We start from the raw sequence: 14,358 nt of genomic DNA on the forward strand, positions 1-14,358 counted from the left end.
GAGAACTTTAAGGAGCTGTGAGGCCTTCAGGTATCTCTGTTCTGGGGTTGAGGAGGCAGATCCTTCTAGTCCCTGCCCAAAACCCTGTACCCATCGAAGCTTGCGAGGTGGTTGACATGTGGCTCAGTTGGTAGAGTGGTCTCTAATGTGCAGGCCTTCCTAGCCTCCGTCCCCAGCACTGAATAAAGTCGGGCACGATAACACGTACTTTGGTAATTGTAGCTCCCGGAAGGTGTCGGCAGTCAGAAGTTCAAGGTCATTCTCTGCTGCATACTGAGTTCAAGGCCCGTCTGAACTACATGATACACGTTTCCAAATCAAAGAGTAAAGTTTGCTAGGTCCTGGAGTTATATTTGGTAGGGAGACTTGGAGCACAGAGGAGAAGTCTTGAGCTGAGAACCCGAGAAACTGACCGCCATAAAGGGAAGCTGGGGTGCATGTCCCTGAGCCCCAATTGCTTACCTGCGGAAGGATTGTGATAATCCCTCCAGTTTTGTAGAGAACTGCATGCCAACGAGGACCACGTGACTAGCACTTCATCAAAGTTGAACTTTATGATCAGGCCAAAGACCCAAGTCGTTAGCGACTTGACTGTGGTGACAGGATCATAAATGGATAGGAATGCATCTACGCTGTACCCACCTGTTCATATAACATGCCCTTCCTACCAGACACTACATGCACACACATGGGTGTCTGCCCATGCCCCCTTTCAGGGTCTCAAACCTTTGCCCTTCAGCCCCCAAAGCCTCTGCCAGGGGGTGAGGGAGGGGAGTCTCCCAAGGCCAATCTCTCCATGAGGCTCTGTGACAGGGATTCCATGTCCCGCCCCGAAGGTCTTCACAGGCATCTTCACTGCAGAGATGGTGCTGAAGCTGATCGCCATGGACCCCTACGAGTATTTCCAACAGGGTTGGAACATCTTCGACAGCTTCATCGTCACCCTCAGCCTGGTGGAGCTGGGCCTGGCCAACGTACAGGGGCTGTCGGTGCTCCGATCTTTCCGTCTGGTACAGACCCGGGGGGGGGGGGGGTAAGGGGGGTAGGGGAGATTCCCCAAGAGGCCGCCCTATGCATGCTGTCTGGCCCCTCAGAACCTATACTGTAAATTAGGAGAAAGAGGAAAGAGAGTCCTTCCTTTCTATTACCCAGGGCTGGGGTTGGGCACCGAAAACCAACGTTAGCCCCGAGAACCAACGTTAACCTTAGACTTCAGCCCCATGTTGCAGACCCGAAGGAAGACAAATCCTCATTGTTAAGTAACAAGCTTGGGGCTTAAGAATTACTATTTTTTTTCTCTACCCCTTGAAATTCACTGCTTTTTTTTTTTTTTTAAACTTCATCATGAGGGTGCAAAGAGCAAAGAGTGGAGTAAAAAGTATAGCCGGGCAGTGGTGGCACACGCCTTTAATCCCAGCACTTGGGAGGCAGAGGTAGGCAGATTTCTGAGTTTGAGGCCAGCCTGGTCTACAGAGTGAGTTCCAGGACAGCCAGGGCTACACAGAGAAACCCTGTCTCGAAAAACAAAACAAAACACAACAAAACAACAACAAAAAAAGTGTAATAGCTCCTGGGGTGTCTTCCTCCTACCCAACAGCCACCAGCACATTGTAATTTTATCTTTAAGAATATTTTAGATTGTGTATGTGTGTGTCGGTGTGCCACATGTCCGCGCTGTGGGTGCTTTTAACTGCAGGGCCAGCTCTCCAGCCCCGCATGCTTCATTCTTGTTTCAATGATCTACTTTTTTGGAGAGAAGATGTTAAAGCAAATTATGGTGTATGGTCTTGCTTGTAAATACTTCAAACGGTATCTTCAATGGATAAGAGCATCTTTCTTTTTGACGTGGGTAACAGGAGGGGGTAGGGCGTAAGCATCCATTAACAGAGAGACAAACTGAAGTCATTCATCGGAGGGAGGGAGGGAGGGGTTTAAGACTGCTGGACATTACTCTGCCTCCTGGGGCTCCCTGGGGTCGCCTGGTGGACCCCAAGCCCCGTCCATCTCGGATTCTCTCTGCCTGGCAGCTGCGCGTCTTCAAGCTGGCCAAGTCATGGCCAACTCTCAACATGCTCATCAAAATCATCGGCAACTCGGTGGGCGCGCTGGGCAACCTGACGCTGGTATTGGCCATCATCGTCTTCATCTTCGCCGTGGTGGGCATGCAGCTGTTTGGCAAGAGCTATAAGGAATGCGTCTGCAAGATTGCCTCAGACTGCAACCTGCCCCGCTGGCACATGCACGATTTCTTCCATTCCTTCCTCATCGTCTTCCGCATCCTCTGTGGGGAATGGATCGAGACCATGTGGGACTGCATGGAGGTGGCCGGCCAGGCCATGTGCCTCACCGTCTTCCTCATGGTCATGGTCATTGGCAACCTGGTGGTAAGTGAGGCTTTCAGGGGGGCTTCCTGACTCTAATGCAGGAAATACATGAAGCATGCCCAGTTCCTCTCTTTCTCATTTGAGAGGCCTGTGCGTTATAGGGATAGCTCTATAAAATTGTTGGTGTTTGGGGGCCTGGTGGTGATGGACACCATAATTCTAGCACTCCAGAAGATGAAACAGGGGATCTCTGAGAATTCAAATATAGCCTGGGCCAGTTAGTGAGTGCCCCTATGGCCTGGCCTCTAGAGCAAGGCTGTGTAAAAAACAAACAAACAAACAAACAAACAAACAAACAACAAACAACAATAAAAACAGAAACCAGTTGGGGCTGGAGAGATGGCCCAGCAGTTAAAAGCACCTTGTTGCTTTGGTAGAGGATTGGGTTCAATTCCCAGCACCCACGTGGTGGCTCCTAATCATCCCTAAATCCAGCTTCAAGGGATCAATGTCCTCTTCTGACCTCCTCAGTCACCGGGCACTCACGTGGTGCACATACATACACACACAGGCAAAACATACATAAAAGAAAATGAAGAAATCTAACTTTTAAAAACTTTTAAAACGTTTGTCTATCTTCCGCATCCCGCCTCCCGAGATGGTAATTTTATATGACTCCACTCAGTGAGCTTCAAATGTATATGCTTAACAAGCAGCGGGAGTTTCTTAAAACAGGTTCCCTGGCCCCAGCCCTGGAGAGTCTGGCTCCACCAACTCTAGAGGCTCAGAGCACCACACACTGCCGCTGTCACGGGCTCAGAGACAGTGTTTGTTTCTGAGACTCACTCCATAACTCAAGACTGGCCTAGAACTTTCAGCAATCCTCCTGCCTCAGGTTCCTGAGTGCCATTAGTAAAGCTGTGTACCATGTCTGGCTTGTAGGTTGTCTTTGTGTGTGCACAGCCAGGGTTTGGTGTGTGGGGTTGTGCATGGAAGAGATGCAGGCAGGACAGGGGTGAGGCTCATGGTCTAGCTGGACAGCATTTGAGACCTATGCTCTGTGACCCTAGGAACACACCATTGGGTATCCCTGTTTCCCAGATAGGAAAACCAAAGAAAAAGAGGTTGAAATTATTGGGAAGCATGCTTCACTGAGAGGGCCCAGGATGTGAAAGGTCTAGCTGGCCTTGGGGTAGAGGTCAGGTCTCTTCCATCAGGACCCCTTAGTGCTGCGCCCCCAGCTGCCCCTGTGGTGGCTGACACTTGCCCTGGGCAACAAAGGGTGGCAGAGGCCTACGGGTCCTCACAAAGTGGAGGAATCCTGGACTGCTGGGTCAGCGCTTCTCAGATATTGCTGAGCTCTGGCTGGGGGCTGATGTCAATGGGGGAGGGGGTGTCACCTCAGCTGGAGGAGACTGTGGGACAGCTACAGGAGAGAAATCAGGCCTGCAGTTCCCTGGAGGGAGTTCTGAGAGGGGGGAAGTCATGAGGATGATATGCTTGAAGTAAAAGTTTGTGAGTGTGGATTTAAGGGCTGAGGTGGATAAAAAAGTTAGGAGTCTTAGCTCTTTGTACAAGGGTGGTCAAGAACATTTTGTGCCACATTTTGTTTGGTTGTTTTGTGTGTGTGTGTGTGTGTGTGTGTGTGTGTGTCTGTGTCTGTGTGTGTGTGTGTGTATCTCTGCGTGTGTGTGTGTGTGTGTGTATCTCTGCGTGTGTGTGTGTGTGTGTGTGTATGTCTGTGTCTACGTCTGTATGTGTTTTGAGGCAAGGTCTTGCCATGTAACCTTGGCTATTCTTGAAGTCAAGATCTTCCTGCCTCAGCTACTCAAGCATTGAGATTTGCAAGCTTGCTCATCACGTCTACTTTAAAAAATTTTAATTTAGCCGCGCAGTGGTGGCACACACCTGTAATCCCAGCACTTGGGAAGCAGAGGCAGTTGGATTTCTGAGTTTGAGGCCAGCCTGGTCTACAGAGTGAGCTCCAGGACATCCAGGGCTACACAGAGAAACCCTGCTTGGAAAAAACCAAATCTAAAAAACTAAAAAAAAAAAAAAGACTGATTTATTTATCATATGTAAGTACACTGTAGCTGTCTTCAGACACTTCAGACACACTAGAAGAGGGCAGCAGATTTCATTACAGATGGTTGTGAGTCACCATGTGGTTGCTGGGATTTGAACTCAGGACCTCTGGAAGCCAATACTCTTAACCGCTGAGCCATCTCTCCAGCCCTGAGAGAACACTTTTGTGACAAACCCTTTTGCATCCTGGGCCATCTCACTGATGCATGCTTCCCAATAATTTTAACCTCTTTTTCTTTGGTTTTCCTACCTGGAAAACAAGGATACCCAATGGTGTGGTCATAAGGGTCACAGGGCACAGGTCTCAATACTTAGGCTCTAAGTTCAAGGAGGCCAGATGTTACAGATGGTTGGTTTTAGGTGAATGATCATTATAATAAAATTGGCCACTGCCTGCCCTTGGGAGGGGGCAGGCTCCAGCCGTAGCCTAAAGCTTCTGGTAATCCTCCTCCACAGCTCTGTGAGGGAGGGAATACTGTCTCCACACTGGAGGAGGCATTGCCCAGAGAGGCCCAGCTCTTGAGATGCTGAGCTGAGACTAGAGCCTGAGTGTGGGGCTGTAGTAACCAGAGCAATAGTGACAGTGGCGGTGATTCGGTGACCTTGGTGCCAGCAGCACTTGTTCAAGCATTTGCCTAGAGCCCTGTGCTGGGTCTGAGTATTTACTTAGTCCTCACCACCCCGGGAGGGCTGGACCAGGAAGCAAAGACTCAGAGATATCATACTTGAAGCCAAGCTTTCTGACTCCTGAATCTGTAGTCATGACACTGCACTGCCTCTGTGTACACACACACACACACACACACACACACACACACACACACCACACCCTGCCGACTCTTTTCCAGCCCATCTCTGTGACTTCCTCCATATGTTCAGATGGCCTGCAGCCACCCAGGGAGACCGTGTGCTCATTTCCTTGGGTGCTGTCCCCTCTCACCCTCCCACCCCCCTCCTTCTTAGGCTTCAGAGAAGCAGGTGTCTGCCAGAGGGCACCAAGGCACCCTGCCAGGGCTCGTGAGCACTCCTACCCTCTGCACCCATGGCACCTGATCACTTCCTCTGGGTTACTGTAAAAAGGTAAAGGACCAGGACAGGAGTACCAGACCCCACAGAGGCTCCTAGGGAACGTGCCCTCCCTCTTTTGCCCCTCCCCCCCTTTGCCTGAGGAGGCTATTTCTGTCCCAGGCAGGAGCCGTGTGCAAACCCTGCTGACCCAGAGAGCAGCTAATTCCCATCTCAGATGTGTTTCTGGCAGCTGGGTGTCCCCTCCCCAGAGGGAGAAGAAGGACCTGTAAACGTGGGTGGGGGGCAATGGCGGGAAGATATGGGATGTGGAGTGGCCTCGAGCTCACTCCTCTAAAAAGATTCTAACATGATTTTTAGAGATCCCATGTTAACCTTATTGTTAAGACAGTGACAAGAAGACCTTGGAGGACGCTTATTGTGCCAGGCAGTGGGGCTCGCGAAGACAGTCAAGGACAGTAGATTCTCACACATAAGCTCCCTTATTCCCTCATACCCAAGAGAGTAAGAACTCAGATATGCCCTTGTCAGGAGAAGCTATGACTAACCACCCCAGACAGCTTCACCTTCACGCTGTTGTTCAAAGACTCTTGGGAGGGAGGGCCACCATATTGCAAGCCTCCTGGGGTACAGTTCATCTTGTAGTATAAAGGAATGGTGCCCTCTAAGGCTGTATAATGACACTGGAGACCTGAGATCTAGTCCCGGCTATGCTGTCTGACTTAGGACAAGTCATCCCACTTCTTGGGGACTCAGTTTTCTTATTTACAAAATGCTAGCCCAACTTTGGGGTTGGCCATTCATTCAGTCTTTATACCTTGCACAGCATGCATAATAGCTGCTAATTTGAGTACCTATTAAGTGTCCTATTTGTATTGATTCTCTAGCAATCACAATGTGCTGGAACTATCTGCATTTTACAGATAAGGAAACAGAGGCATAGGATGTCGGGACAGCTAAAAAGCTGAAGTGTAGAGCACACTGCTAAAATTTACCCCCTAGTTTCTATTGCCACCTCTAACCACAGTATTGGATTTGTCTGATCGAAGGTCTGATTCTACTAGGCTGTGGGTGCCCCAAGGTCATATGGTAGGTGTGTAGTCATTGTCCCTTGGACAGTAAAATGGAGGGAGTGGATGGGTTGACCTGTGACCCTTTAAGACCCAGTCAGCAGAGATGAGGGAAGGAAACTAGAGTGGGTAGGGAAGCTGCAGGTCAGATGCCCCTACTGGAGTGGCAGGGGACAAGCAGCAGGGGAGCAGACCCCCAGTTGAGCTCCCCTGCTTGGGGAGGGGCAGCCTCATTTAAGTACTGTGGTTAAGAGCAACTGATGCTCTTACAGAGGACCAGCTTCAAGTCTTAGCACAAATGTTGGGTGTGAAAGAACCTGATAGCTACAACCTCCTATAACTCCAGTTTCAGGGAGCATTGCCTTACACACTACACACACACACACACACACACATCTTATTTTTTTTTACAAGTTCTATTTAATCCAAGAGGGGGAAAATCTGTGATTAGATTAGGGTTTCCAGGCAAGTGGGGTGGTACGTGCCTTTGATGCCACTCCCCAGAACTCCGAGGCAGGAAGACCCCAAGTTCCAGGCCCGCTTAAGTTATATGTAGTGAGTATTAGGGCAACAAGGGCTACCTAAAACCTCCCATTAAAAGTGAATTAAAAAGATTAAGATTCTAAAAAGTTTTAGGAGCTTGGAGTTGAGCTTTATTCCTCTTTTTCTGTAGAGGACAGCCACAGTAAGAGCCTCTGTCATCTGGTGACCCTGTCACTGCTTTGAGCAGCAGGGTCCTATGACAGATGTGAGTGAGCCTCAGTTTCCATATTTGCAAGGTGGGAATGATACTAGCAGCCCACCCTCCGACTGGCAGTCACAAGGACCTCACTAGATGGCATCCCTATTTATTTATTTATTTGATAGTTCTTGAGATAAAGTCTCTACACAACCCTCTTGGTCCTAGAACTCACGCTGTAGACCAGACTGGCCTCACATTCACCGAGATCTGCCTGCCTCTGCCTCCTGAGTGATGGGATTAAAGATGTGTACCACCGCCGCCACCGCCCGGTGGATGGCACCCTTTTAAGCACCCAACGTGAGGCAGTTCTGGGGTATAGTTCTGAGGACTCCCATGATGGATGAAGGTGGTATCCCTCAGATCTGGGCTGGCCTGAGACCATCTGCCCCTCGCTTCCCAGGTCCTGAATCTGTTCCTGGCTCTCCTGTTGAGTTCCTTCAGTGCTGACAGCCTGGCAGCGTCAGACGAAGATGGCGAGATGAACAACTTACAGATTGCCATCGGGCGTATCAAGTGGGGCATCGGCTTTGCCAAAACCTTCCTCCTGGGGCTGCTGCGTGGCAAGATCCTGAGCCCCAAGGACATAATGCTTAGCCTCGGCGAGCCCGGCGGTGCGGGGGAGAATGGGGAGAGCGCTCCCGAGGATGAGAAGAAGGAGCCGCCCCCGGAAGAAGACGGGAAGAAGGAGCTGAAAGACAATCATATCCTGAACCACGTGGGCCTGAGTGATGGCCCCCGCTCCAGCATCGAGATGGATCACCTTAACTTCATCAACAATCCCTACCTCACCATCCAGGTGCCCATTGCCTCCGAGGAGTCCGACCTGGAGATGCCCACAGAGGAGGAGACTGACACCTTCTCTGAGCCTGAGGACATCAAGGTACGCCCATTGAGGGTCTGGCTGCAGAGGTCAAGGGTCAATAAGACCCAGCTTTAAGTTTTTGTTTAACTTTAGACAAGTCACACAACCTTTCTGGCCTTTAGTTTCTTCATCTGTGAAAGGTCCTTGCCCCATGGCAAGTGCAGTGCAGTGTGGCTCACGCACAGTACTATGAAATGGACACTTGTTACAGAAGGTACCATGATTGCTATAATTGGCCAGGCCAAAACTCTACCTGAGCCCTTTCTGCCACCAGGTGGCATTCTTGGACAGATGTTCCTATCTGTGATATCTCAGCTCTACCCCTGGAAACCCAAGAGTCCTCTCTTAAATACTCCTCTGGGTTTGAAGGCCCTGCTAAGTCTTGCTCCAAATAGGTTCAGATCTAATCCATAACCCTGAGGCCCCCCGTGCTGGCTGATAATGGCTTAGTCACATTTTTACGTAGAATTCCTCTGGGGCTGTTCCAATCTTCCTTGTGTAGGACAGGGTACCAGGGCCAGGTCAAGGATACAAGGACAGGAGTAAGAGAACCCAACGGGAGCTGGGAGACCCAGGTGGTGATCACCTGTAGAGTCTGGGACCCTGTGAGGGCTGCCGGAGTGAGCTGCCTCTGAGCCCTCTCACATTTCTTGCATCCCTAATAGGAGGGTTAATACGTGATGGGAGCAAGGGACACTTACCCATAGCACCCTTCAGCCCCAGGTCTGTCAGGGCACTAGAACCTGATGAACTTTGCCCTAAAAGCTCTTGACTCCTTACCCCAGCCCCCAACACACACCAGTATGTGGTTCGTTGACTTACCAGGGGCTTGAGTGCCTGCTGAGCTATAAATACCCCAGGAAACGTGGCACCAACCTCGACCTCGGTATGAGGAACTCGGTGGGGGTGGGGCTAGCTAGAGAGTGGTAGGTCTGTGACTCTGGGAAGGCGAGATATCTGAGGAGCAGCAAGCAGAACTTAAAGGGCTCCTGGGAGTTGACATGCAAGGGTGAGGCCAGCAGTCCAGGGTATGCCCGATTGACCAAATGCTCTGTGACTCAGTTTCCCTTCTGCCAACTGGACCCACGACCCACCCACTCTTGGCTTTTTGACTAGTGCCCTGGTTATGTGCGCATGAGATCACACACACACACACACACACACACACACACACATGTGCACATAATCACACACATGCACACACACACACAGGTGGAAGAAGCTGCCCGATTCATCTTTCCCTTCAGAGTTTTCTCCATGAAGGATCTCCCTGAAGCGCAGAGGCTAGCCTGAGAATCTGGCCTGGGACAGCACAAGGAGGTGGGAGGAGGCCTGGCTAGGCCAGAGCTCCAGCCCCACGCCCTGCCCCCACCGTGATCAGATTCCCTTGGCGCCACACTGGAGCCCTTGGCTGGGAAAAACTTTCCATCCTTTCTGGGTCTCTCAGCCAAATAGACCCTGGGGGTGGGAAGGCTTGGACTCTGGGGGCACCATGTGCCTGATCTCTGCAGCTGTGGCTGCCCAGATCCATCTTGGCTCTGTTTCTTAACCTTGCCCCTGCAAAAGCACCTTCAGGTCTCTTTTCTTCTGCTGACCCCTTCATATATCCCTACACCTCCTAGGACTCCACTGGGCCGAGCCAATCAGCCCCCCCCCCCCATCAAACCACACCTTAGCCCATCTCCCGTCCTCCCTACTCTCCTCCCCAGGTCTCCTCTGTGCTTTCCTAGATGCCAAGTACCATGAGGGCAGAACTGAAGACATTTTTGTCACTAGGGTGCTTTTGTCGGGGCACAGTGGTGGTTTTGTAAGGGCTGAGTGAATGAATGAGTGAATGAATGAATGAACTAATGAATGAGTGGATCCTGCTCTACTCTTTTCTTTCTCTCCGGTCTCCCACACTACCCCACCTATTTGGGAGAATGAAGGGATTTCTTGGGACCCAGGAGTCACACGCTCTGTGGTCCCTGCAGAAGCCACTACAGCCCCTCTACGACGAGAACTCCTCCGTCTGCAGCACAGCTGACTACAAGCCCCCGGAAGAGGACCCTGAGGAGCAGGCTGAGGAGAACCCTGAGGGAGAACTGCCTGAGGAATGTTTCACAGAGGGTAAGGATGCACCTACAGGCCAGCCCACACCTAGGCCGGAGGAGAGCTACAGAAACAGTGCTGCTCACCTTGCCTGACCTGGGGAGTCAACCCCCGAGCCCGAGAGCCAAGGCTTGTCGAGATGGGCGACCATGGGGACAACTGATGTCCTGAGCTTGCTTGTGAAGCATCTTAATCTTAGCAGCAGTGACGTATGGGCTGTAGAGAGAGTCCCCAAGCCCCTGTGTGAACCAGATGGAAGCAGTTGTGTGTGTGTGTGTGGGGGGACGCAGTCTTGGGGCAGCACGGCAGAGGGTGGGGAGGTGCGTTCTGAAACGTCCAAAGGCCAGTGACATGCACTACCCTGCTTCCTAGCCTGTGTGAAGCGCTGCCCCTGCCTCTATGTGGACATCTCCCAGGGCCGTGGGAAAATGTGGTGGACACTGCGCAGGGCCTGTTTCAAGATTGTTGAGCACAACTGGTTTGAGACCTTCATTGTCTTCATGATCTTGCTCAGCAGCGGAGCCCTGGTAGGCACCCTCCCCAGGGGACAGAGCAGAGCGGGAGCAGGAGAGGCGCCTTGCTCCCCTAAAAAGGATGGAGGCAGACAGACCCGGCCAAACTCGGGGAATCTAGAGGGGAACTCATCTTTGTTTCTAGATGTTCTAGAATATATTAGCTCTGTGTGTGGGTGTGTGTGTGTGTGTGTGTGTGTGTGTGTGTGTGTTGTGAATGGTAGGTGTCTTTCTCCATTCTCCATCTTTTGCATTGAGGCGGGGCTTCTCACTGAACTCAGAGCTCCACTGTTTGGGCTGTTCAAGAGATTTCCTTGTCTCTGTCTCCATAGGCCTGGGACTGCAGGCAGGTCACCACTGCCACCTAGCTTTGATATAGGTTCTGGGACCACAGATAAGGCATTGCCCAGGCTCAGCATTCATTTCTTAAAGTAAAAGGTTGGGCCCTTTGTTCTGAAGACCCTGTCCCCTCAGCCAGTGGGAGGTAGGTGGCCCCTGGGAATTTGGAGTTACAAGTGGACAGAACTGAAGATGCGTTATTGTCAACCCCCAGCAGATAGTTGAGAACTAAGACTCCTTCCCTACCAGGAATCTTGCCCCTCCCAATGATAGGGATGGGGAAGGAAGATGCCCAGAGGTAGCATAATCTATGTCCCATGGAAGACCCCTGGGAGTCTGCAAGCACAGGCAGGATGGGGCACAGAGCTTGCCTGCCCAGCTTCTGAGCTCCTGGCCATTGTGGGTCATACGGATGTCCCCAGGCCTTCGAGGATATCTACATTGAACAGCGGCGAGTCATCCGCACCATCCTGGAGTATGCTGACAAGGTCTTCACCTACATCTTCATCCTGGAGATGCTGCTCAAGTGGGTGGCCTACGGCTTCAAGGTGTATTTCACCAATGCCTGGTGCTGGCTCGATTTCCTCATTGTGGACGTGAGTCCCCCGATCTGGCCATATAGCCAAATGTCATGACTTTTAGGGAACCTAGGCTCTGGAACTAGGATCTACACAGGCAGACCTCTAAGGCCAGCACTGCTCCCTGTAGACCGGCCTCTTCCTTCCCAGACACGACAGCCTAGGCCTGGGGCCTTATGATCCCTGCCTGTGTAAGACAAATTCTTATATGCTTTTTGATAGACACGGAACCATAGGAGATGGAGATTGTCCTTCCCATTTATGGTTGTAGGTGACATCATTGACGTGAACTCTGGTTCTAAGGGTGCTAGAGGCCACAAGCCTACTTACTCTTGCCAGCAGATAGAATTATCCATCTGTCTACAGGAGATACACAGAAACTAGGCTACCCCTCTCATGTGTCCCAGGCTAGAAGAAAGTCACTCCCTGAACACACAATTCTTCCAGGTCTCCATCATCAGCCTGGTGGCTAACTGGCTGGGCTACTCTGAGCTGGGGCCCATCAAGTCCCTGCGCACGCTCCGGGCCCTGCGACCTCTGAGGGCATTGTCCCGATTTGAGGGCATGAGGGTGAGTGTTGGATGGGGGTGCTGAGGAGGGTTCAGGATGTGGGAACAGTTGCCCACAGGCAGGCTTACAAGGTGCATGAAATAATCCTGCCAAACAGGGGCCAGGCAGAAGGATCAAAGTGTTGAGGTCTAGAGTTTAGGGCTGTGACCCACCTCCAGGTAGCCCCATTCCCACCCCAGGTTCTAGTAGACTCCAAATGAATCTCTGCCACCACTGGAGGGCGGCAGAGGCTACTGCAGTGGCCTGGAAGGCTTGAGCCAAGAAGAGGAAGGGAGTATGGAGGCCCCTAGCTCAATAGGGCCCTGTGACATGAGCACGCAAGCGTGAGCAAGTATTTCTGCTTCAGCCCTGAGCCTGCCCCTCTTGAGCATGGAGCCATATCCTTGGGTTCAGGGGCACCTTAGAAAAGATCCCCCCAAAGACCTGTGAGAGAGGAAGTGACAGGTAAACACAGGGCAGGACCAGTGGGGCTTCCCCCACTGATGAGAGAGCTCCCGGAAACAAGACTCATTCCAGAGAAGCAACAGGTTCAGACCAAGTTCCCTGCCCTCCCCAGTTCACGTAAGTTGCTGGTCTAAGGCTAGCCCCCAGTCCTAGTACTGGGACCTCTGTCTACTAAGAGAAATAACCTGCTCGTGGCCAACTGAGTGATTTGAAGAAACACAGCACCACCACCCCACCCCTGCTCCTGCCACCAACTCTGTCTAGAGGTCATGACATAGCTCTTACTTAAAAGGAAACTAATCAGGCTAGGGTAGGCTTGGTTGGTAGAGTGCTTACCTGACATCCAGTAAGCCCAGGACAACCCCTTGAGAGTCAAACATGAAGTGTGGTGGCACCCTCCCCCCAACCCCAGCGCTCAGGAGGCAGTGACAAATGTTTGAAGTCTCTCTCAGCTCCATGGCAAGTTCAAGTCCAGGCAGAACACACGAGACCCTGTCTCAAAAGCTCTAAAGGAGGGCAGTGGCGGTTCTCAGATCCAGCCAAGACTTAATGCAGTGTGGTCAGCCTATATGGCCGGGGCTGGTGAGGGTCAGGGGTCTGGTCCTGATTCCTGTTGCTTCACAGAACTAGTTGGCTTTTTTTTTTTTTTTAATGCCATTTCTGTGTCTCTCACGGAAGCACTGAGCCAGGCCGGGTCATGTGGGCTGAGTTTCCTATGGGGGCTGAGAAAGCAATGTTTGTCTTCTGCTTTGTGAGCCATGACCTGGCTGCTTCCAGAGAAGCCTGGTACCTTTACTCTGCCTTGATGTCTCCAGTCAAGCAGAGAGCCTTTCTAGAAGACCAGTGTGGGAGCTCCTAACCCTACCCTTTACCCTACACACACAGACCCCAGCAGACTCCTCTCCCACTGCGGCTGGCTAACACCGCCCCTTCCTAAGTGGCAGTGCTTAGCTCCTGCATGGTCCCCTAGCTGGTCTTAGCTGGGCATTCCCTGTCAGATGGAGAGTGGCTCTAGCAATGACCCCAACCACCACCCTGGCCCCTAGGTGGTGGTGAACGCCCTCCTGGGAGCCATCCCTTCCATCATGAATGTGCTCCTTGTCTGCCTCATCTTCTGGCTCATCTTCAGCATCATGGGGGTCAACTTGTTTGCTGGAAAGTTCTACTACTGCGTCAACACAACCACCTCCGAGAGGTTCGACATCTCTGTGGTCAACAACAAGTCCGAGTGTGAGAGTCTCATGTACACAGGCCAGGTCCGCTGGATGAACGTCAAGGTCAACTACGACAACGTGGGTCTGGGCTATCTCTCCCTCCTTCAGGTGGTGAGTGGCACCCACTGAGCCTGCTCAGAAATGGGTAGAAGGGCCTGGTTGTTTCTCATCGTATAGGAGCCCAGTGTTGCTAATTCGGGGTGGGAACCCTGTTCGCAATGCCCGGGACCTGGAGGTAGCGTTTCTCTCTGGTACACTTGATGCCGTCCAATGGGGTGGCAGGTGGTCCTGGGAGTGGGCTTGATCAGGGAAGGGAGGGGAACATGAATGGTGGCGTGTGGTGGAGCCCCTCCCCTCACGCCCTGCCGTGATCTCTCAGGCCACTTTCAAGGGTTGGATGGACATCATGTATGCAGCTGTGGACTCCCGGGAGGTGAGTCGGGTCTCTGAGTTGGAGGAGCAGCAACAGTGGTCCATTCTGCCATCCCCACCCCCACCACC

At 51.9% G+C, this 14,358-nt stretch overlaps 1 protein-coding gene across 2 annotated transcripts in view; it reads left to right on the forward strand.

Annotated features, from left to right (window-relative positions):
• The window catches only part of Scn4a (sodium voltage-gated channel alpha subunit 4), a 45,940-nt gene that overhangs the window by 25,239 nt on the left and 6,343 nt on the right, over positions 1-14,358 (forward strand). For both annotated transcript variants that reach the window (XM_052193921.1, XM_052193922.1), the window contains exons 13-21: positions 837-1,010; positions 2,028-2,384; positions 7,648-8,127; positions 10,083-10,218; positions 10,573-10,727; positions 11,474-11,647; positions 12,077-12,199; positions 13,690-13,968; positions 14,237-14,290. In XM_052193921.1, the coding sequence (XP_052049881.1) occupies positions 837-1,010; positions 2,028-2,384; positions 7,648-8,127; positions 10,083-10,218; positions 10,573-10,727; positions 11,474-11,647; positions 12,077-12,199; positions 13,690-13,968; positions 14,237-14,290 (1,932 nt within the window). The remainder of the gene's footprint in view (positions 1-836; positions 1,011-2,027; positions 2,385-7,647; positions 8,128-10,082; positions 10,219-10,572; positions 10,728-11,473; positions 11,648-12,076; positions 12,200-13,689; positions 13,969-14,236; positions 14,291-14,358) is intronic.

The sequence above is a fragment of the Apodemus sylvaticus genome, chromosome 10, assembly GCF_947179515.1.
Source record: "Apodemus sylvaticus chromosome 10, mApoSyl1.1, whole genome shotgun sequence".
Taxonomy (NCBI): domain Eukaryota; kingdom Metazoa; phylum Chordata; class Mammalia; order Rodentia; family Muridae; genus Apodemus; species Apodemus sylvaticus.